Genomic DNA, 22,479 nt, shown 5'->3' with positions numbered 1-22,479 from the left:
GAGAATGGAGGTAAGACATGACCAAAGCTTTGGTAGATGGGACAGGTTGGAGGCAGACCTCATGCAGGTGACACTGAAGAGACAGATAAGACTTCTGTTTTAGAGGTGCTGGAAAGTTCAGAATTATCATCAACCTTCTTTCCAAAGAGCTGTAAAATGCAGTTTCGAAACTAGAAGGAGAGGAATCATTATTCAGTAATGCAGAAATGGCTAGTGCACTGTGCTAAAGGTGAGGCTTGGGACATTTGGTACTGTCTCTTTGTGGATGTACACCTTCCCTTCTTCCATTCAGAATACCATGAGTGGGATGAGGAAGGCTCAGTTCATTCTTTACACACATGAATGGAGGAGGTCTGAATCATTTAATTTAGTGGTTTAATGGTGATTCTAGTTGAATTATGACTGCTCCTAAAAAATGGCAAACCTTAATTACTGGAACCTGTGACTGTACCTTTTTTGGAAATAGAGTCTTTGCATATGTATATTACAATGAGGTCATACTGGATTAGGATTGTCACTAGCCCAATAACCAATGTTCTTGTGAAAAGAGGAAGATTTAGACAATACTATACATATGGAGAAATGGCTATGTTAAGAATAATATTGGGGCAGCATGTCTGAGTCATAGAACAAAGGAAGCTAGGAGAGAGACACAAGACAGGTAGTCTCTCAGCCTCTCAAGAAGGAACAATAATAATGCGACACCTAGACCTCAGATTTCTGGCCTCTGGAACTGTGAGAAACTTAATTTCTTGTTTTTCTTGTTTGTTTGTTTGTTGCAGAACTAGGAACTTAGCCTAGGGCTGTATATATGCTAGGCAAGTACTCTGCCACTGAGATACAATTCTGTTGTCTTAAGCCACAAAGCTTGTGGAATTTATTGTGGTAGCCTCAGGATACTGAGGCAGTGACCAAAACCAATGCCACCTAAGGAGCTCAGCTACAAAGCTTTGAGAACCCAAACTAAAAATATGACCTAATTTCAGCTTTTGGTGACTATCTCCATTCCCTCTAAAATTAAAACTCTCAAAATGAAAATACTTAAGTTTTGACATTGATAACATTAAAGATGGACTAAATAACAATATGAACTTGACTGAAAAATTGGCAGATAAGGCAAGAAATTAATTCAACATCTACTTCCTGAGTTCTTCATGACTGATTGTATTCTAGAGGGAGATAGCAATGAACAAGAATGGAATCCACTGTTCCAATTTTCTTGGAATATAGCAGAATGAATGAAAACAAAATTTGCACACCTAACCATATTTGTTTCCTGTCTTTCACAAGGATCTCTTTCTAGGACTGCTTTCAGTTTTTGGCAGAGGAGATCTGGGGTAGAGAACTTGCCTGGCATGCACCAGGCCCTGTGTTCCATCCCAAGCACCAGAGGAAGGAAGATCATGAGTTCATAAAATCTCTTAGACTCTTAACTAGTGTAGCCAAGAATGGCTAAATTTTAAGGAGATAAAAATCCCAAAGTTAAGGTATGAAAATGGAAAAATTTAGAGTTGAGTCTGTAAACACAAGAGGAGCAGAACTAACTAGAGTCATTGGACGCTCACTGAGTACTTAGTGCATCTGAATTCTAGCAGCACCTTTAGAAGATTCCTGTCCATAGTTGTGGGGTCATTAGAAGGAAAGAACTTGTAGTGGACTGCACTTTTAAGTACCCAGACTCAGGTGGAGACAGTGCAAGGATACCAGAGCTCATGGTTAAGAGGAGGTCTGGTGAGGGTGGGTCACATGAAGAGCCTTTCCACATTCATTTTCTTGGAGGAACATCATCAGTCCCCCACCCCCAATTTCTCCATAAGGCTTTCTCATTGATGACTTGATTCCAGGTAAGAACCTTCACTGAGTTATGGGCCATTTTGAATTTGATCTGCTCATGCTCTTGCTTACCTGCCTGTTCATAAAGACATAGATAATGGGGTTGTAGATAGTGGCACTTTTGGCAAAGTAGGATGGTATGGAGGCCACAAGAGGGTGGAAGGCATAGCCAGGGTGGGCAGTAGCAAAGCATGCAAAGAAAGTATAGGGCCCCCAGCAGAGGCAGAATGCAAAGACCATCACCACCACCATTCGTGTCACCTCCTTCTCGGCCTTCTGGGTGGACTCAGATTCTTTCTGTTGCTTTGCCACCTAGAGAAGACAAGGACAGTGAATGGGAGAGTCAGTTCGGGCTCTATATCTGGAGGGAATATTGCTATTGCCCAGGCACCGAGTCAGGATACTAGCAAGAAGAGGGAAACCTAAGGATCTACGGGGAGTAGGAAATGATCTACCTAGTATTCCAATCCTGTGTCCCACCCTAAGTCAGAGAATGACTTGATTTGGGAGCCAGAGTGGTCCTGGAGCTTTGTAGGTGTTCCTGTAGGCCTTGAGGTAATAAGTGACTGACCTAGCCAAGATAAGCCCTCAGACAAAACTTTTGAAGCTGTTGTCTATAATTTCACAGGCATTTGTGAAGGAGAACTAAGGAGACTGAGCTTAGCCTTTATATGATCCCTTCCAAGAAGATGTAGTCTTGTGTTCAGGTTTGATTCTGGAATCCTGAACTGAGCCCTGAGTCAAGTTTGCTTTAACTAAACCAGGCCTGGCAGGGTGCCCAGTGACAATGCAAGAGCCATACACACACTTTCTAGAGGATAGAGGCCAGCCATTATCTGCCATGGAAGGCTTGCTGATGGCAGAAAGTTAGCTGTAAAATGAACCACGAGGGCTCTAGATGCAACAGCAGTGATGGGTTTTGCTACCAAGAGCTAATATTGTTAAATCTTGAAAGAAACTCTATGGGAGCTAGCTAAATTGATTCTGATATGGGATGACCAACCCAGGGACTAAATTGTAGCCTTTGTTACAAGAAACTAAGGCAAGTGGAGCCTTCTGGTGGAGTTCATGGTCTTTTCCAGAAAGACCTTATGAATATGTGTTCATGCAGGGGTGAGCATAAAGCAGCTATATAAGTAAGGCATTACCTGGAGGGACTTTCTGTTACATAGGGTCTCATCAAAGAACAAATGGAATATGATATAATGGTGGGGGAGTTGTTTGACAAAGGGGGTGGGAGAGGGACTGGGAGGTAAGGAGGGATGTAAAATAAATGGATCTAATTAATTTTTAAAAAGAACCTCAAAATTATCTCTCAAAGGAATGTCTTGCTTCACACTACTCAATGTTTTGTTTTGTTTTTTTGAGATGGAGTCTCATAGATATCAGGCTAGTCTTGAACTTGCTATGTAGCAGAGGATGACCTTGAATTTTATTATATTCCTGTAATCCCAGCAATCAAGAAGTGAAGGCAGTGTGGAATTTGATGTTTCAAAAGCCCACACAAGGCCAGCATTTCTCTCTCTGCCTGAGGATCAGGATGTAGCTCTTTGCTATTCTTCCAGTATCATGCCTGTCTGATTCCCACCATAATGATAATGGTGCTATAAATAAGACCTCAATTAAATGCATTCTTTTATGAGTTGCCTTGATCATGGTATCTCTTCATAGCAACAGAACAGTGACTAAGACACATGGATTAAAAACAGTTTAAGCCAGGCATGATGGTGTACACTCAGGAGACAGAGGCAAGTGGATCTCTGTGATTTTGAATCTAGCCTGATCTACGTAGCAAGTTTCTGGCCAGCCAGGGCTCCATAGTGAGACATTTTCTTAAAAAAAAGTAATTCAAGAGACTCAGGTGGACTGATTGATTTGTGATCAGAACAGTGTGAAGGCAGGAGAATTACCAGGTGTGCCTATGAGCTTGCCTAGGCATCTTGCTAGTTTGGGATGAGGGCAGGTGGGTGAAGGGCTTACTGATCGGATGGCCAACCACACTTGGAGGTAGCAGAGCACGATGATGCTGAGTGGGAAGATGCAGCATGTGATCATGAGGACCATCATATAAGACTGAACTCCAGGGTACAAGGTGCTACTGAACACATCTGGGCCACAGGATGTCTTCAGACCATAAGGCCAGTACCTAAAGAGAAGGACCAGCAGTCCATCCTAATTCAAGCTGGGGCAATCTGGAACCTGCCAAATCAGCTAGGGTTCACCCCTGACTTGATTCAGAGGGTTTTTACATGGAGAATAAATTGACCTATGGAAAGTGAGCAAATCAATAGACTTTCATATCTACACAGGGTTGTACTTCCAGAATATTCTCATCACCTTAAAATTCTTGAAGGTTGTGCAATTATTATCACTATTTGGTTCCAGACAATTTTCCTAAGAAAGCAAGGAGGCTTCCTCTTCCTCTTACTTTTTAGGAATACCTATGAATATCTGAATTTTTTTCTGATGCCATCATGCCAGGACTGTAATGAAGGGACATGCTCAGTGGGTAATCATGGAGATGAAATTAGATCACCCAGTCTGGGCATCTACTAGGGCTAGGACTATAGCAGTCTTACTTTCTAGCAGCCATTGTGGTTCTGGAGAAAGACAAGTTTTTTTTACAAGGCTTATTTCATAGAATTATGGAAGCTTCTCAAAGAAAGAACATTCCCTGTCCAAAATGCCACAAGAACACACACTCAAGATTATTGTGTACAGTGGCTGGAGGGATGGCTTAGAGGTTAAGAGCACTGGCTGCTTTTCCAGAGGTCCTGAGTTCAATTACCACCAATGGTGGTTCACAACTATCTGTAGTGAGATCTGGTGCCCTCTTCTGGCCTGCAGGGTTACATGGAGGCAGAACACTGTATACATAATGAGTAAGTCTTTTTTAAAGTCACCCAGATTGTTGTGTACAACAGTGAAATAAATTGTCCATGTCTCATTCTTTCTAACCAAACATCTGAGCCATTGCTTCATCAGTTTTGAGTATTTCCTTCAAATAATGTGCCTGGTCAGAATATAGATTATGACCAGTATACTTTCCAAGAAACCTCTGAAGGTGGTAGGGTAAAATGTATGAGAAATACCTGACACAGAGCATTTAAGAGGGCCCTGAAATCTAAATGTACCCTGTGCTCACTTACACTATAGCCCTAGGTTGGGCATTTTGGATTTTCCTAGTGTTCTTGTAAGTTTCTTCTATTTGAGACAAACATTTACAGCCCCCCCCCATACCATAGGCAAATATATCCATACATTCATGTGTATGCTGCACTGGGAGCCTTGAGAGATTTGCCTCCCTCCTTCTTATAAGCAAGGAGCCATGCAGGCCCAGAAACCAGAAGTATCTTGACCTTCCTGGAGAACACAGTCTGACATTCCCCACTTGGTCCTACAGGGGCTACTTTTCTAGCATCATTACACTCTTACCTGCTCCAACCAAAGATTGGTGGGGCCGTCCACAGAGCAGCCCAAACCCAGGAGAAGATGATTCCCACAGTGGCCAGCTTAGCATCAAATCTCACATTGTCAAAGGGTTTGCAGACCACCAGCCACCTCTCCCAGGAAATGATGGCCAGGGACCAGAGGCCTGTGATACCTATGGGGGAGAAGAGATAGATCAGGGCTTCGAGTTGAGCAAAGGAGTGTTAACACTACTTCCTTCTACTAGCTAACAGCTTTCAAGACTCCCTCATAGCTACCATACAAAATCAACTGAAATGTTTTCAGGGCCAGAGTGCAGTGGATCTCTTAGTGAATGGACATTTTTCTGTTCAATCTTTATGCCATGTGTATGTCACCTTCTTTCCCCATCTCCTTCAGGCTCTTCTGCTTTTCTTCCATACTAAACCCAGTTGGCATGCCTTCTTCCCCTTCGTCTTCCTACTCTCTTTCTCATCTTCCTTTTAGTCACAATTGCTTCTGTTTTGGAGTAGAATATCCTAGCTCTCAGTTTAGACCCTGAATCATAGAATCTTCAGGCTGGTACCTTGGAACTCTCATAGCTCTCTCTCCTCAACCTCAGCCTGCACACCTCATTACCACAAAGAAAGCAAAAAGGCTATGGTAGGTACTTATGTGTCTATTGGGCCCCTCCAAGGGCTTTTTGTCCTCTCGGCTCTAATTCCATTGATGGAGTTACTAGAAGCCCATATCTATACTGGCATGACCACACTGAGGTGTGATCTGTGCCAGTGTTTGGGGACAGCTCAGAGTCTCTCCAGTTGTTTGTAACGTGACACAGGTTCCTACTCCTTCTTATGCCCAAAGGTGTGCACACAGGCTTCAGGGACCTATGAACCAGGGTGGAGAAAACTATTGTTCATTCACCTAACCTCTAAAGGACACTCTGCATTACCTTCTGGAACCAGGCTGGCTGGAAGGTTGCACTCTACAAATGGTTGTCAGGAGCTGGATTGAATTTCCACGTAGAATGACAAAAGCTTAAAAGGAATTATAGAAACAAAAGAATGGAGAGAAGCATGGCTTCTTGGTAGCAACATTTGTCTCAGGTGGGCTCTGTTTTGCCAGAGACAAGCAGAGACTCATGCGGCTCACTTAAGAGAGTCTTCCTGACTCAGCATAAGCAAAAACAACAACAACAACAACAACAAAAACCCCAGCAAGATTCTCCAGCACAGAGCCTAGCACACTGGTACTTCTTAGCAACTACTTTTTAGGGTGTGTGTAGCCATGGTGTGCATATGGATGTTAGAGGACAACTTTCAGGAGTTTCTCTCCTTTTATTATGTGAGTCCTAGGGATCAAACACAGCTCACCAGGCTTGGCAGCAAGCATCTTTAGCCATTGAATGATCTCACCAGCCTTTACCTACCTAACCTAAGCAAATCATAGCCAACAGGTCTTATTGATGGTTGTAATGAAAGGTGTCTTGAATCCATGTGGTAATATATTATTTATGATTTATTAAAGCTTCAAACTGAAGATCAGAAAAAGCAAAGTAGCTGGTCACTAGCTCTTACCTTTACCTCAGACTGTAAGTTGATCCTGGATCCACCAAACCTCAGACTGCAATCCCAGAGTGCTATGCTGTCAATGTGGCTGGAGAATTCTGAGACTGAATGCCTTCCTATCCTCAACATGCCTGGAGAATAAATGCCAGCTCTAACACCCTGTTCCTGAATTAAGTATCTCTCATGAGTCCTGGGATTAAAGGCATGTGAACACAAGTGCTGAGATCATCTTTATGTGAGCTGTTTTCTTTAGGACTGGGTTAATTTTGTGTAGCTCAGTGTGGACTTGAACTAACAGAGATCTGTCTACTTCTACATGTCAAGTGGTGGGATTAAAGGTGTGTGCCACCACTGCATGCTCTCTGTAGCTTGAGGCTGGCTTTGCTTTCTGAATCCTCAGGCAAGCTTTAGAAAAGCATAAATAATATATCACCACAAATCCAGTCAATATCTCAAAAGCTCTGGTGTGTTGAAGAATATTATTTAAATATGTCTTATATTTGTTTAGGCTGTAGAATATTTGTTTGAATGATGCAAGGATATGTTGCATTTTTTATGTTGCATTTGTTTAACTCTGTGAAGCTGTGTTACTTTGCCTGTCTAAAACACCTGACTGGTCTAATAAAGAGCTGAATAGCCAATAGCAAGGCAGGAGAAGGGATAAGCGGGGCTGGCAGGCAGAGACAATAAATAGGAGAAAAAAAGTCTAGGAGGAAAAGAGGAAGAAGCAAGATAGAACAAGGAGAAGAGTACATCACGGACCAGCCATCGAGCAAGTCAGAGAGAAAGAAGTAAAGAGAGGTATATAGAAATAGAGAAAGGCAAAATCCTAGAGGCAAAAGATGGGATAGTTTAAGGAAAGCTGGCTAGAAACAAGCCAACCTAAGGACTGGCATTCATAAGAAATAATTAGTGTGTGTGTGTGTGTGTGTGTGTGTGTGTGTGTGTGTGTGTGTCTGTCTGTCTGTCTGTCTGTCTGTCTGCCTGTCTGTATTTATTTATTTATATGGGAGTTGGGTGGTGGGCCCCCAAAAGCCAAAAAGAGCAAAGAGTAAATAACAACCAGCAACACTGGTGTTTTTCCCTGGCTCTCCTGGTGTCATTTACCACAAATATCCCTGATTTGCATTTGAGTCCATCCAAGGTGCCCAGAGTCTGCCCTTCGTATGGTTCTGAAATTCTCTGACTCATGGTCTATCTCTTCCCACATGAACTCCACTGTTTTTCACCAATTCAGTAGTTGCCCCTTAAGCAACTGCTATTCTAATCAGCAACTTCAACTCTGCTCCTACCAGCAGTGGTTCCGCAGAAAGAGCCAGGGCCACAGCAGGAAGGAATTCTGTTTCCTTGTGCACTGGACCTCTCAAAGCCACAGAGGGAAATTTTATCTACATCTCTACCCCTCTGTAGAACGCAGGATTCAAAGGTTGAGGTGAAATCCTGCTAACTCAGAAGTTGTATCGCAAGTAGCGAACCTCCTGACCTTGTTCAGCTCTCCTGAAAACCCACAAAACCTTCTGTTTCGCTACCACTTAACACTCACTACACCTGGTTCCTCCCTACCATTTCCTGTCAGCTAGCTGTTGACTCAAGGAACATGTTTTTGCATTGTAAACAAAAGCAGTAGGAAGAAATATAACACACCTTAAAATAATATTCCACAACACCCCACAGTCCCAAACTGGGTACATATAGCTAGAGCTTGTCTCAATGTTGGACTGAAGAAAACAGTTGAAAATGTGTGCTCAGATGGAAGCCACCAGAATTTTGTAAACCTGTCCTCCAACCCCTGTGCTGACTGTAATCCAACTTTTACCATAAGTATCTCTTTTCATACTGTGCCTCATACATGCACATGTGTGAACCTCAGGGTTTACAGTAGTACGGTTTTCCTTAGACACAACAGTTGTATCCCCTTCAGCTTACCACACAGGGAGACAACGTAGCCTTCAACCACACACAGAGGGTGTCCTAGCACGAAATAGCCATAGATTTGGTTCACAACACTGATAGTGCTGGCAATGAGAGTCTCTGCTAGGTCAGCAACTGCCAAGTTCACCAGAATCCAGTTCAGAGGATGGCGTAGCTTCTTGAACTTCATGGTGGCTGTCAGCACGAGTCCATTAGTGAAGACAGATGCAATGACCACAAGGATCATCCAGGTGCTGGTGAGGTGGTATACCCACCTGGGAGCAATGTGATAATTGGGACCTTCAAAGGGACCTGGAAGAAAGAGGTACAGAATAGTGGAGGAGCTGCACAAAGCTTTACACAGCTACACCAGCATCTTCTTTGCACTTTTCCTTGCTCTATGTGAGCCCTGCACATGAGGCTATTAGGGTTAGCCCTAATTCAGAAGGACGGGGGTCCTTATAAAAGACAGACACCTGCCATTGCTGCATTTTGCTGGAAAAATTGTACAGGGTCACAAGGTTCAATCTCTGCTACTGTATAATAAGGCTTCACAGCACTAGAAAAACAACACAAAGAGGCCTGTGCTTGTTAGAATTCTGCAGTCTATCCATTACAAAAAAACCAAACAAACAACATCCCACCCAAACTCAACACAAAATAGCTCAAAAAAACCAGCTGTCCTGGTTGTGCTAGGAGGATCAGGTAAATCTCACCTAAAGCACTACTGCATCTTGTGTACTGGCCTATTTGTTTCTAATAGGAAACCCTGCACAAATTCCCAGGAACCCTCAATATGAGATATAGGACTATAGGACATTGATAACCCAAGATTCACAGAGTCTCAGTCTCAATGTAGAAGGGAATACTATGAAGTAATAGGGATTTTATTTTTGATTTTTCAAGACAGGGTTTCTCTGTGTAACAGTTTTGGCTGTCCTGGAACTCACTCTGTAGACCAGGCAAGGCCGGCCTTAAACTCACAGAGATCCACCTGCCTCTACCTCCCAAGTGCTGGGATTAAAGGAGGGCGCCATCACTGCCCGGTGACAATGGAGCTTTTTAATAGGCCTGAGAACAGAGAGCTCTCAGACTGTCAATGTATCTTTCCTCAGAAACTACAGCAGGGGGAACTGTGTGGCATTTGGAACGTCTAGTTTAAAGACAAACAAACTAAATGTTACAGATTCTAAGCCAGAGCCCTTTCCAGATGATAGACTCCAAACCAGGCAAAGCACTGACAAAAGCGCTTGAAAGTACTAGAACAGGACTCATAAAGAAATGAACAAGACAAAGGTAGGAAAAGTCAACTCCCAATAATGCTCCTTTGGGGCATTATTATTGTTTTATTATTGTTACTACTACTACTACTATTTTTTTTTGGTTTTTTGAGACACGGTCTACATAGCCCTGCTTGATGCTGGAACTTGCTACATAGAACAGCCTGGCCTTAAACTCACAGATCTGCCTACCTCTGTCTCATGATTCTGGGATTAAAGGTGTGCACCACTATGCTGACATCCTTCGGAACCTTATAACCAACATATTACATAATTATCAAAAATGTATTTTGAGACAGAGTTTGTCTATGTAGACCTGACTCGTCCAGAACTTGCTATGTATACCAAGCTGGACTTGAATTTATCCTGCATGTGCATCCTGTGTATTGGGTTAACATCATAGAGCTTATGCCTGTTATAAAATTTGAACTTAAAATGTAATATCTGATTGCCAGGTGTGGTAATGCATGTCTGTCTTTTTTTAAAAAGGCAACCTCTAGTTATCAAAACCAAAAACATATGAATCTAAATGCACACATCCAGTCAATAGCATAACTACAGAGACACCAGTGTCTCAACTATATAACCTAATGACATACATCCTCAGTATGAAAAGACATGTACAAATGTTAGGTCTTTAGTAATCCTGCCTCTGCCTCCCAAGTGCTGGGATTAAAGGAATCCACCACTACCACCCAAGCAAGTACACATGGTTTTAAGCTGTCATATGGGGGCTAGAAATCAAATCCAGGTCTTCTGAAGAGCAGTTGTTAGTATTCAGGCATCTGTACTGGCCTGTCCTTGGAGCTCTGATAGTCTGATAGAATACGCCCTCAGTTGCAGCCATTAAGAGCTCTCTCTCCCTCTGTGCTCTCTCTCTCTCTCTCTCTCTCTCTCTCTCTCCCTCCCTCCCTCCCTCTCTGTCTCTGTCTCTCTGTCTCTCTCTCTGTCTCTCTGTCCGTCTCTGTCTCTCTGTCTGTCTCTGTCTCTCTGTCTCTGTCTCTCTCTGTCTCTTTGTCTCTGTCTCTCTGTCTCTGTCTCTCTCTGTCTCTGTCTGTCTCTGTCTGTCTCTGTCTGTCTCTGTCTCTCTCTGTCTCTCTCTGTCTCTGTCTGTCTCTGTCTGTCTCTGTCTCTCTCTGTCTCTCTCTGTCTCTGTCTGTCTCTGTCTCTCTCTGTCTCTCTCTGTCTCTCTCTCTCTGTCTCTCTGTCTCTCTGTCTCTCTGTCTCTCTGTCTGTGTCTGTCTGTGTCTCTCTCTGTCTGTGTCTCTCTGTGTCTCTGTGTCTCTGTGTCTCTGTGTCTCTGTGTCTCTCTGTCTCTCGTCTCTCCTCTCTCGTCTCTCGTCTCTCCTCTCTCCTCTCTTCCCTCTCCTCTCTCCTGTTGCTCAGCCTGAAACCAACCACTGCGGGCCTCCTGAAGGAGTCATGCTAAGCAGCTGAGGGGCTAGGCAAAAGAGCCTGGGAATGGCAGGCACTCAGAGACTGCTAGCCTGGGCTGGGCGGGGGTGAGGGTGGGGGAGCGGGGAGTGGGGGGGGACTGGCGTGGAGCTTTACTCCCTCTACCTCTCCCCCTCCCTGCAGGCGGCCCGCCGGTGCACTGAACAAGCATCCTTCACCTTGGGGTCTGTCGTCTGTCCACGGTGGCTGCACTGGTGCCAAAACCTCGGGAGAGTGATGCCTGTGGGGCGAGCACCAGGCTGGTCAAGGGGAGGGCGCCTCCAAGTCTAAGTACACCCAGCTGGTTATCTGTTACTGGGAAGTTGAGGCCCCATCAGGTCTGGGGCCAACAGGACCTAGGTGGTCGCAGCAGGCCTGTGATTGCTAGAGGGAGGGGCGCCATCAGTGGTGCTGAGTCACCCAGGGAATGTTGCCCCTGCACTGTTGCCCAGCGGAGTGCAGAGAGCAGGTGCTTGCCTGCACCTGAGGCCTACAGGACACCTGCTGACCTTTAGAGATCTTGCTGCTAGTAGAAAAGTAATGGTCCCCCAAAGATGACACTCAGGATTTAGAGGAAAATTAAAATATAAGGTGTTTACTTCAGCCATGCACCCCTGAGTGAGAATCACTGATAAGAGGGGAAAAAGGAGACTAAAAGAAATAGAGACATTTGTCTAAGATGGAGATATCTGAGGTAATATAAAAAAAATCAGAGAGGGCCAAAGGTAAAGGAGTCAGAGGAGGATGTAAACTGTTTGCTGTAGGCTCTCATATCTTCAAATACCAAACTTTAAAAAAACAAACTAGTAATGTGGTTTAAAAGTTTTCATCATACCAGGTTAAATCTGTTTAAACGTTTTATTTATTTCTCAAAAGAAAATTATGTATACTTGTTAAAAAGTTCTATCTGTGTTTTCTGGTATAAGTGTAACTTTTCTAACGAGCATAGAGCTAAAACAGACATGGTTTAAATTATTTTGCTGTTTAATGCTAACAACAGCCAGTCATTTATGGACGTAGCTCAAAATTTATCTCTGAGTTCTGGTCATTAAACTTAAGTTATCAGGAATTCAGATGTCTTTTTTATGTAGATGGCATTAAAACTGTCTTATAGTTAAATCTGTTAAAAATTAAAACTAGTTAAAAGGTTAAAACTATTAACACTGGGAATTGATAGTATAAATTTAACAGTCACCCAGGTGATAATGATTTTAAAGACCTAAAGGGTGCTTTATTTTTGATATTGCAAAAGGACATTAAAAGATTTAAATTGTTTTTTTTTTTTTGGTTTTACGAGACAGGGTTTCTCTGTATTGTTTTGGAGGCTGTCGGTCCAGCCTGGCCTCGAACTCACAGAGATCCGCCTGCCTCTGCCTCCCGAGTGCTGGCATTAAAGGCATGCGCCACCACTGCCCGGCTGATTTAAATTGTTTAAAAAAACAGTTTTTTAAATGTTTTAGTTTATAAGGTTATAAGATAATTGCACTTATGTTATATTGTTAATGGTTGTACTTAAATCAAAGAGCTAAAATTTAAGATCACAGCCATAAGCTCCATATACTAACCATAAGTTAAGATGTTTATTTCTTATGGTACAGTAAGACAATGACCTAAGTTTAACAAAGGGCTTAAAATAGCTACTAAGCCCATGGGTCTCAATTCTTTGGGGGATAAACCTTACTCAGTCCCCTGTATATGTTTTCAAAGGTTAAGATTAAAACAAGTAACTAAAAACAAAGTTGTTTTATTCAGATTTACCTAGGCAGACTTCTAATGCTACAGAGATCTGCAAAATATGGCATTTAAAATGGTGACTAAAAAGCTTATCATATCAGACAGAGAATCCCAGATCCTGACAGTGATCCAAGGTCTCTAAAGAAGATTATGGGGCACCACAGATTGTGATGATGCTGACCAGTGAGCAAGATGCTCAAATGCGACACCTGCTGCCAGGGAAGACCCGGCTCAGACTGTGGATAGGCTGAAGGACACTGGAGAATTGATTGCACCACCTTTGCCTAGACAAAATAAGGTCAGTCTTTTCTGTGTCCCTCTTCCACAGAAAGAAAACTCTCACCTTATGTACCTGGCGAAGACTTACTTCTGACCCCAATGCTATGGAGACTTGGGTATGGCTAACTGTATATGGACTGGACCCTGTCTTTTTTTTTTAATAGATTTGAAATTTACATAAAACTTATCCTTCTCAGATCTCTGATAGTATTGATGGTTGGACTAGCTATAACTTTGTCAGCTTGGCAGCCTTGATACAGCTCCTAAGTAAGGATCTGAGGATATAAAGACATACAAGTCTTGCTGGGCGTTGGTGGTGCACACCTTTAATGCCAGCACTCGGGAGACAGAGGCAGGCAGATCTCTGTGAGTTCAAGGCCAGGCTGGACCGATAGCCTCCAAAACAATACAGAGAAACCCTGGCTCGTAAAAACAAAACAAAACAAAAAAAGACATACAGGTCTTAAAGGTATACAAATAATTTAAAATATAAAAGTTCAGAACTTAGTATTTAATAAAGTTCTGATAAGCTAATAGAGAGGTGGCTATCAACTGTTCAGTCACAAGTTCAAAGTTTTAGGATTTATTTTGGTTGTCATCTAAGCATAAACATAAAGGGCTTTTCATCAGTCCTAAGGCACCTCTGTCCAATCTCTACCTGGATCTCTCTGGACAGAAGAAAAATGTACAAGCTTCTAACACAAATCTGTAGTTTTTGCTAGGACTCAAAGGTATAAATATATTCCTGCTGTTTTACAGATACCCAATATCTGCTTTTTCTACAATGTGGATTTCAACGCAGATTGATAATGATAATATGTCTAAAACTTTTATGTACTTTTATATAATAAAGTTCATATAGGCTTCAGAGGATCAAAAGTCATAAAGCTTGGATCCACTCCTCACAAGTCAAAAGGACCCCAGATAATTACAGCTTTTGTTACCCACCTGTCTGTTCCCGAGGATAGGATTTTCTCACTCTTGTCTTGGGTCTCCTATCATTCTTGATCACTAAAACTATGGACCTAAGAGTTCCAATTATATTTAAATATATAAGTTTTAATTTCTGTTCCCAGTTTAAACATGTCTCAACAAATTTCTGCTTCTGGCAGACAAGCATCAGTTGCTGACTACAGCCTGTTCCTAAAGACTGCCAGCCCTGGATTTACTGTGCATGTGAACCAGCCCAACCAATATGAACACTCCCTGTATCTTCAACAGAGTCTGCAAACTAGATGCCTCTGATAAATGCGCCATTTCCTGAATGCCCTTTTTTATTTTGCTTTTGACTAGCATTTTAGCCTTCTAGGCGCCCCTGACAACAATACCCCAAAAGTCAGCAGGAAGTAGTACAGAAGAGAATACATCACTCCTTTTCCCTTGTTGAGATGCTAAGTCAAAAGGAAACTCCCATACATAGGGGACAAGATGACAAATTTACTAACCTGTACTCCAAAATTCCCAAGTTTTTAAAAAATTGTTCATTGCTAACCCAAGAATGGGTTACTTATAAGAAAAGGGGGACATGTGGTGGGAAAAATAAGAAAATATCCTAGCTAAAGAAGGGACCTCTGCCCATGGCCTATGTGACCAGAGACCACAGAGGGCTCCCAGAAAGAACGGAAGCTTGAAGTCATGAGCAGCTGCACCAACATCTGCCCCTACCCCCTTGCCTTGAGAAAACTGGGAACCAGATAGCCTCTTGCCCTACAGATCGCAAAACTTCTAGATTGCAGGATGTGTTCCGGTCAAAAGCCCTTAGCCCACAAATGTGCCAATCAATTTTACCTAACCAGGTGACAGTTACTGCCTTCTCCAAGGCCCTTCATTTCATGATAACCTTGTATGGAAACTTTGTGTGCTAAGTAATCTCTGTAACCATGGGAACCTTGGGAGCTGAGACTTGCTGTCTCAGGACTCCCCCTCCCCTTTTTCCCTTTAAAAGCTTCTCTTTTTGGCTGGTTGGCATCTCATTTCCTTGCCATGGGATGAGATCCAAGCTGGCCAGGTTGAAAAATTAAAAGAAAACTTTTGCTTTTGCATCAGAAGTGTTGACTCCTTGGATTAGTCTCTGGGGTTCTGCAAACCAGACACTACACTATAACAACACTGTGGAAGTGAAGTACAGAAACCCAGCTTGTCTAGCCTGTAGTCCTTGTTCCTACTGTGGTGGCCCTGGGAACCCCAGAGCAGGGTGTTGCCAACCCAGGGTTCTAGGGAACCTTTAAGGAGATACCTGGAATTGGGGGCTGCTTTCAGTCATTTGATAGTCCCACATGCAAAGTTTTTTGCATACATAACTTCTAAAGGCAGAATTCAGACTGCCCTGATGAGTCCTCAGTTCCTAGGACTGCTCAAGACAGAAAGACCATTTGTTAGCTTTCCTCCTCAGAAATGAACAGCTTTGGTGGTGTGTCTTGAGCCCTGGATTGGACAATATAACTGTTACAATATCTTCTAGCCTAGTCACCTGTCTTCTGTTACAGCATTCCCTGCTTTCCTCTCTGGGTTCAGGCACACTCAGATGCCTGCCAAACTTTCCCATTTCCTTCAATGGGTCCATGTTCTCCAGACCAACTCTTCAGTTTCTTTGTGGCTTTAGAGAATACAAAGACAGACCCTGTTCTTCCCCAAGGAGGAAGATCTTATGGACTCTTCCAAGGACACAGATTTCCAGAGGCTAAAGGAAGTGTGTGTGGTTTTAGGATGATTATTCTTTTATCTGCCCATGATGACATCATCATTAAAACTAATGGAGATAGGGTTATGTAGAAGAGAGAAATTGGGGTAGCTATTAGCATACACCCTAGTCTGGTGAGACTGAACTTCCAGGGTACCTGTTGCTCACCTCTGGTGCTGTTGCTGTTGGTGTAGGTGAAGATGCTTGCATGGGTGCTATCCTCATAGTGGTCCAGTGTCTCTCTTCCTGTAAGCCTTTGGGTCATGGCTGTGGAAAACACTGTCCTTGGAACCTGTCAGTTAGCATATTGCCTGTGGGGTTACAGGACTTTATATCAGCCTGCAGGATCAGTCAAGGCCTACTTACCTTAAGGGCTCCCAAACCCTTCATTATCTGATCTCTTAATTGGGTCCAGGACTTAGATCACCCCTCCTACCTTCACCTCCCTGTTTGACACAGGGGTGGCTCAGGGCCATTTGTCCACAATGGAACCTGGATAATGCACACCCTTCCCACCCCTGGCTTTCAGTAGAACTTGTGGGAATCACTGTAGCCCTTGCGTATGCTTACATGTCTTCCATCTCTTTCTACTATTGTAGGTCAGGCAGGTCCTAGGATGGGGTTTGTGGATCAGAGTGTTGAGCAGAGAAGCAGCTCAAAGTTCCAGTCTACCTCCCTTCTCTGGCTCTGTTGAAAGGCCCTGGAAACTTTTCAGGCAGAGGTCTTGAACAGGACTGTGTTGCAGGACAGAGTTGGTTTTTTCTTTAAGTAGGCTTTGTGTCACAGTGTGTGTTAGCAGGACTGCTCCCATGGGAAAGAGGATGAGCACTGACTGTGTATCTCTCTTTCAGCTTCAGTCCTCTCCCTCCATGTCTACCAGCTGTAGCTCTTACCATCACCAGGAGTCCATGTAGGTCTTCCCAGAAGCTTGTCACAGTACTTGAAAGTGCTCTCATTCTCAGTTATGAATCTGCAGTCAAGTCATCGAAACCACTGCAAAAGAAACTTCCTTGCCCATAGCAGCCAGCGGCAGCACATATCACTGAAATCAACATGGTCTCCAGCAGCAGAATGGGACTGTGGGCATTAACATGGTCTCCAGTGGCAGCCTGTATTACAGACATCAACATGGTTTCAGGTCATAGACACAGTTTCTATTCTAACCACCCATATTGGTAGCTCAGAATGCTCTCTTCTGGCCTCTGTATACATGTGGAGCACTGACACTTGCAAGCAAAACACTCATACACATAAAATAAAAATAAATGTTTTTAAATGTTAAATTACATTTTTTATTTATGCGTAGGGAGAGCACATGCCAGGGCATGTGTGTGAAGGACAAGAGGACAACTTATGGGAGTCAGTTCTCTCCTTCTAACATGTGGGTTTCAGGGATAGTTAGGTTGTTGGCCTGAGATCCATGTTGATCTTCGCAGTCTATGCCTCTGTCTGATAACTTTGTGATGTCCTGAGGATTTTCTGCTTTGGGGCGCCATGCTGATGTGAGTGGCATGTTGAGGCATGTGGTCAGTACAGTCACTGAGGGCCAGATATGGGTCAGTGATCTTGATTAGACCAAATGCCTTGTTGATCTCTTTAGCCTGTGTTACCACAGAAGCACATGTGCATGCCCATGGTTGGGGCTGCCACCTGAAGCCTGTTAACATCCCTGGTCATGGGAGAGCTAGTCTCACTCTGCTCTGGTACAGATATCCTCAGTTGATGGCTTCTGGTGGGGAAGCAGATGGAGACAGACTCATCTTCCCTTGGGGGGTGGGCTGGTCACTAGGAATTTGACCATGCTCCAGTGAATATATGGAGAACCCAAAATGGAATTGGTTTTGTTGTTGTTATTGTTTGTTTTTTGTTTGGGGGGGAGGTTATGTGAGAGGGGGAAAAAGACATGGGAAGACTAGAATGTGAGCACATGGTGTGAGATTCCCAAATAATCAATAAAAATTTTTGAAAAGGGAGTAAATTCTGATACATCCAGTAACATGAATGGCCCCGAGGGTGTGAAGACCTGTGAAATGAACCAGGCACAAAAAGGCAAATATGTGAATTCTAGGAGATCCCTAGATTAGCCAGATTTATAGCAGGTAGGCTGGTGATTGGTAGAAGCTAGGGGACAGGGCACTTAACAGTTGGTGCTTCATGGGTGCAGCCTTTTAGTTGTCCAAGATTAACAGGTTCTGGAGTTGGGGATACTGACAGCTGCCCAGCAAAAGAATCATGCTTAGTCCCATTAGACTTTTCATGTGAAAATGACTAGGATGGCAGATTTTTTAATGTGTTTTATCACTATTTTGGAGATGTCGAAGGCAAAGGTCTTTGTTTTGTAGGTGATCTTCTAGTCCAGTCTTGTGGAGTCACTTAGGAATGATTAAAAAATAACAATGACAATGGCCATCCAACTGTTCAACTCAGGGAGCAGGCTAGATGCCTCCACATAGCTCTCTAATATTATTTTTCAATAGATTGTTCTTTTAGGTTAGGACCCAGCAATATCCGTCTTGAAGGTTGGCCTTCTGGATTCCTGTGAACTTGTGGTCCCTGATCTGTGGCCTCTTCTCTGGACCACACCAAGAAATTGTGTGTGGCTGCCCTGAGATTTCATAAGCTTTGGTTGGGTTTCTTCTAGGACCCCTCAAATTGACTCTCCATCCTGGCTGTTAACATCCAGGATTGCCACATTGTTGGGAAGTGGTTGGCCAAGGGGTTCTTTTTACTCTAGTTAAATCAATGCTGGCTGTCATCTATAAAGTCTCTGATCTGCTGTATGGAATTAAAAACTGAATGAAAGTGGCAGGAAACCCGCAGAACTCCCAATAAGCTCTCCTTGTGATTGTGAAGTACTATATAAATGTGTTTGGGAGAACTTCCAACCTTGATTGAGATTCAGATCCCTCTGTTTGCCCTGACTACCCTTGTCCAGTAAGTATTATGCTGATGACATCTCACTGCTGTGTTCCCAGACCCTGGTGAAGAAGTTTAGAGGTGGGAGGGGGAAGAGGAGGTAGAGTAAGGCAGTGAGTTCTAAGTCTTAGGGCTTTTGTACTGTGGGATGCTAATTGATGATTAGGGCTAACAGAAGATCAAATGTTGATTTAGCTTAAACATGATTACTGCCTTAGAAAGTCCCCAAACATGTGCAAGAGCATGTGAGCTCCCCAGCTCTAGTGAAAGCTCCCTGGGGCTCCAGCAAAAGGGTGGGTTGAAGGAGAGGGGCTTTTGAAAGGAGGATCAAGGGTAAATGTAGGGAGAAAATGGGAGTGGAGAGAAACAGGACAATGATGGGGATGGAAAGATAAAGAACTTGGGTGTCAGCATTCTCTGCTCTGCCCCACTCCAGTATCATCTGCCACCCCTGTGCCAGATGGTGTCCTGGAAGCCTAGAAGATTAGATGTCACAGTTGTCTCTAATCTATTTCTAAATGATTCTACAAAGGAGAGCTTATTAGGAGCTCTGGGGACTGCCTGTCATCTTCACTCAGCTCCATCAAGTAGGTCATGGACTTTATCAGCAACAGCCAGTGGCTGATTTTGCTAGAAAACAAGGAACCATTTGTTAATTTCCTTTGACATTTTCAAAAATGTGACAAAATATATACAACATGTTAGTTGCTGAGTTCATTGTTTTTCCTTTTGTGGAAAAATAATTTCAGTTTTTGAAAAATTCTTCTTTTATATATTGCATCTGACCAGTTTCCCCTCCATTCACTCCTCCCAGTCCCCCACCCCCTGCTCTGTCCCAGATCTACACCTCCTCCACTTCCCTTCAGAAAAGAGCATACTACCCAGTGATGTCAACTGAACACAGCATATCAAATTAAAATAAGATTAGGCACAAGCCTTAATATCAAGGCCAGACGAGACAACCCAATAGGAGGAAAAGGGTACTAAGAGCAGGAAAAGGAGGCTGTGTATCTTGGTGTTCATTGCTTTAAAGTGTATAGTTCAGCACATTTTTTTATCTTGCAAAACTGAAACTCAGAACAAATTAGGTACTAGCTCTCTGATCCTCCTCCCTTCAACCCCTGGCAACTATTCCTCTACTTTATGTGAGTTTGGCTGCTCTGGGGACCTAGAACTGAAATTACCAATATGTGTTCTTTGCTACCTGATTTCTTTCACTGAGCATCATCTGTTGTCCTTGACTTTTGATTTGGAAGAGTCCATTGACTTTTTTATGTGGTAAAGTATGACTACATTTTGATTTCTGTTCCTGAATTTAAAAAATATGTGTGTGTGTGTGCGCGCGCTCACGCGTGTGCACGTGGAGCGCTATTGAAGCCTGACATGTTGGGTGTCTTCCTCAGTTTCTATCCATTGTAGGAGGAAGTTTGTATGCCGCCATTAAACATGTGACTTATTAGAGGCGCATACAGATGAGGTAATAAAAGGGCGGTTTACCACACTGCTAACCACACCCACTTTAGGCAGGACTAAAGACGTATATGGCTGGACGTAAAGACGTATACGTACGTAGGCGGAACTACGTCACTAGCCAGGCCCATTTTTGGGCATGGCTAGGGGGCGTTACGGGGGAAGGTATAAAAGACAGCACACAGGAAGTCTTGCTCTCTTTTCCCGGAGTTCGGCTTCCGGTTCGGCAGCTGGAAAACTGCTTGTCTCGTCTGGGTTACTTGTTTGGTATCTTGTGAGTAATTTCTACAATAAATACTTAGTTTTACTTCCAGTAAGTGTCGCTTATCGTTACAGCGTCCTTTGAAGCCTACAATCCATCTTATGTTTTAACATAATTTTTATTTGATTTTTTGGTAATTTCATATCATGCATCCCAATCTCACTCATTTCCCTGTCTTTCCATGTCCAACCTTCACCTTTGTAGCCACCCACCCCCAAAGAAAAGAAAAACCAGTTGCTCCTGCATCTTGCCTACCTCTCTATCACATATTTGTTCATTGTAGTGGTATCGTCACACAGTATACACTTTTGCCCAAACAGATTTACTTACAAATACTCATTGCAATGAGTTTTTGATCTGGCTCATGGACTCTGCCTTCTGTTACACTCTTGACCTTCACAGAAACCCCCTTCAGACATCCTGCTATTGCCCTGAGTCATGGATATCCTTCAGCTATGGTTCTGTAGGACCAGTCTCTTTACATGCTCCAGGAGGTCATAGATGGGGTAGATGTTTGGGTGAGCCAACTTAAAACCCTGGGTGGTAGCTGTGTTGGTCATCCCAGGCCTCAACAGGGACCTACCCACCTCAGGTGAGGAGCAGGGCCAGCTCCTGTGCCCCTGCCATCAGGTCCAACTCTACCAGCCATGCCATCACCTATATGGCCATGATGAAGCCTGCAAGGGGCAGGGTCAGCTTCTGAGCAAGTGGCCAGCGAGGGGTGGGGCCAGCTTTCCCAGGGTCAGCAAAGGGTGGGACCTGCTTAGCATGGCCTTCAGACATCATCAAGGTTTTAGGCAGCAGTCCAGACTTCTGGCATCCACATGGCCTTTGGTGGTAAAGCCACAGACATCAACACAGAGCCCAGTCAGCTGAGTTAGGGCCAAGGACACAGACATGGCTCTTGGTGGCATTAGAAGCACAAACATCATTTGGCCTCAGGTGGCAGTGCAGGCCACTCACATCAACCTGTTCCTCACTGCTGACATGTACTCTTAACCACTACGCTGTCTCTCCAGCCACACTGTACACATATTGTTTTAGTGAATGTCTCACTGATTAGCTCTAGCTGATCTAAAACTCACTCTGTAGACCAGGCTGGCTTCAAACTCACACATATCTGCCTGCCTCTGCCTCCTGAGTGCTGGGATTAAAAGTGTGTGTTACCATAACTTGAAGTGGCCTGTATTTTTTTCCAGTAATTCTCACACCTCTTTGACTCATCTCAAGAGGTCTTTATTCCCATGTGGAACAGTAAGGAATTGATGGGAAGCTTAGATTCTGTGCTTGTTGGAATTTTTGTTTGTCAGCATGACACAATTGGGAAAGAAGTAGCCTCAATTGAGAAAATGCCTCAATCAGATTGACAAGTAAGTAAATCTGTGGGGCATCTTCTTTATTAGTGATTGATGTGGGATGGCCTAGCCCACTGTGAGTAGTGCACACCTGGGGAGATGGTCCTGAGTTCTATATAAAAAACAGTAGGCACAGAATTCTATCAGAATGTCAAAGAAGAGCTAATGCCAATATTCCTCAAGTTGTTCCACACAATAGAAGCAGAAGGGTCATTGTCAAACTCTTTATGAGGTTACAATTACCTTGATCCCCAAATGACACAAAGACACAACTAAGAAAGTGAACTACACACCAATATCCCTAATCAATATTGATGCAAAAACACTCAATAAAATCCAGCGACTG

At 43.5% G+C, this 22,479-nt stretch overlaps 1 protein-coding gene across 1 annotated transcript; it reads right to left on the bottom strand.

Moving 5' to 3' along the window:
• Window positions 1-52: 52 nt before the first annotated feature.
• Window positions 53-16,436, bottom strand: LOC101829404 (medium-wave-sensitive opsin 1). The gene is made up of 6 exons (XM_005086920.4): window positions 16,299-16,436; window positions 8,739-9,035; window positions 5,269-5,437; window positions 3,814-3,979; window positions 1,906-2,145; window positions 53-170 (listed from the first exon to the last, which is right to left on the bottom strand). The coding sequence occupies exons 1-6, from the start codon at window positions 16,393-16,395 to the stop codon at window positions 60-62; spliced, it is 1,080 nt and encodes a 359-aa protein (XP_005086977.1). The 5' UTR covers window positions 16,396-16,436; the 3' UTR covers window positions 53-59.
• Between the last annotated feature and the right edge of the window lie 6,043 nt (window positions 16,437-22,479).

This window comes from Mesocricetus auratus, unplaced genomic scaffold, assembly GCF_017639785.1.
Source record: "Mesocricetus auratus isolate SY011 unplaced genomic scaffold, BCM_Maur_2.0 Super-Scaffold_100003, whole genome shotgun sequence".
Lineage (NCBI taxonomy): Eukaryota > Metazoa > Chordata > Mammalia > Rodentia > Cricetidae > Mesocricetus > Mesocricetus auratus.
The sequence above is the reverse complement of the archived record's forward strand: the minus strand, read 5'-3'. Positions and strand labels throughout refer to the sequence as shown.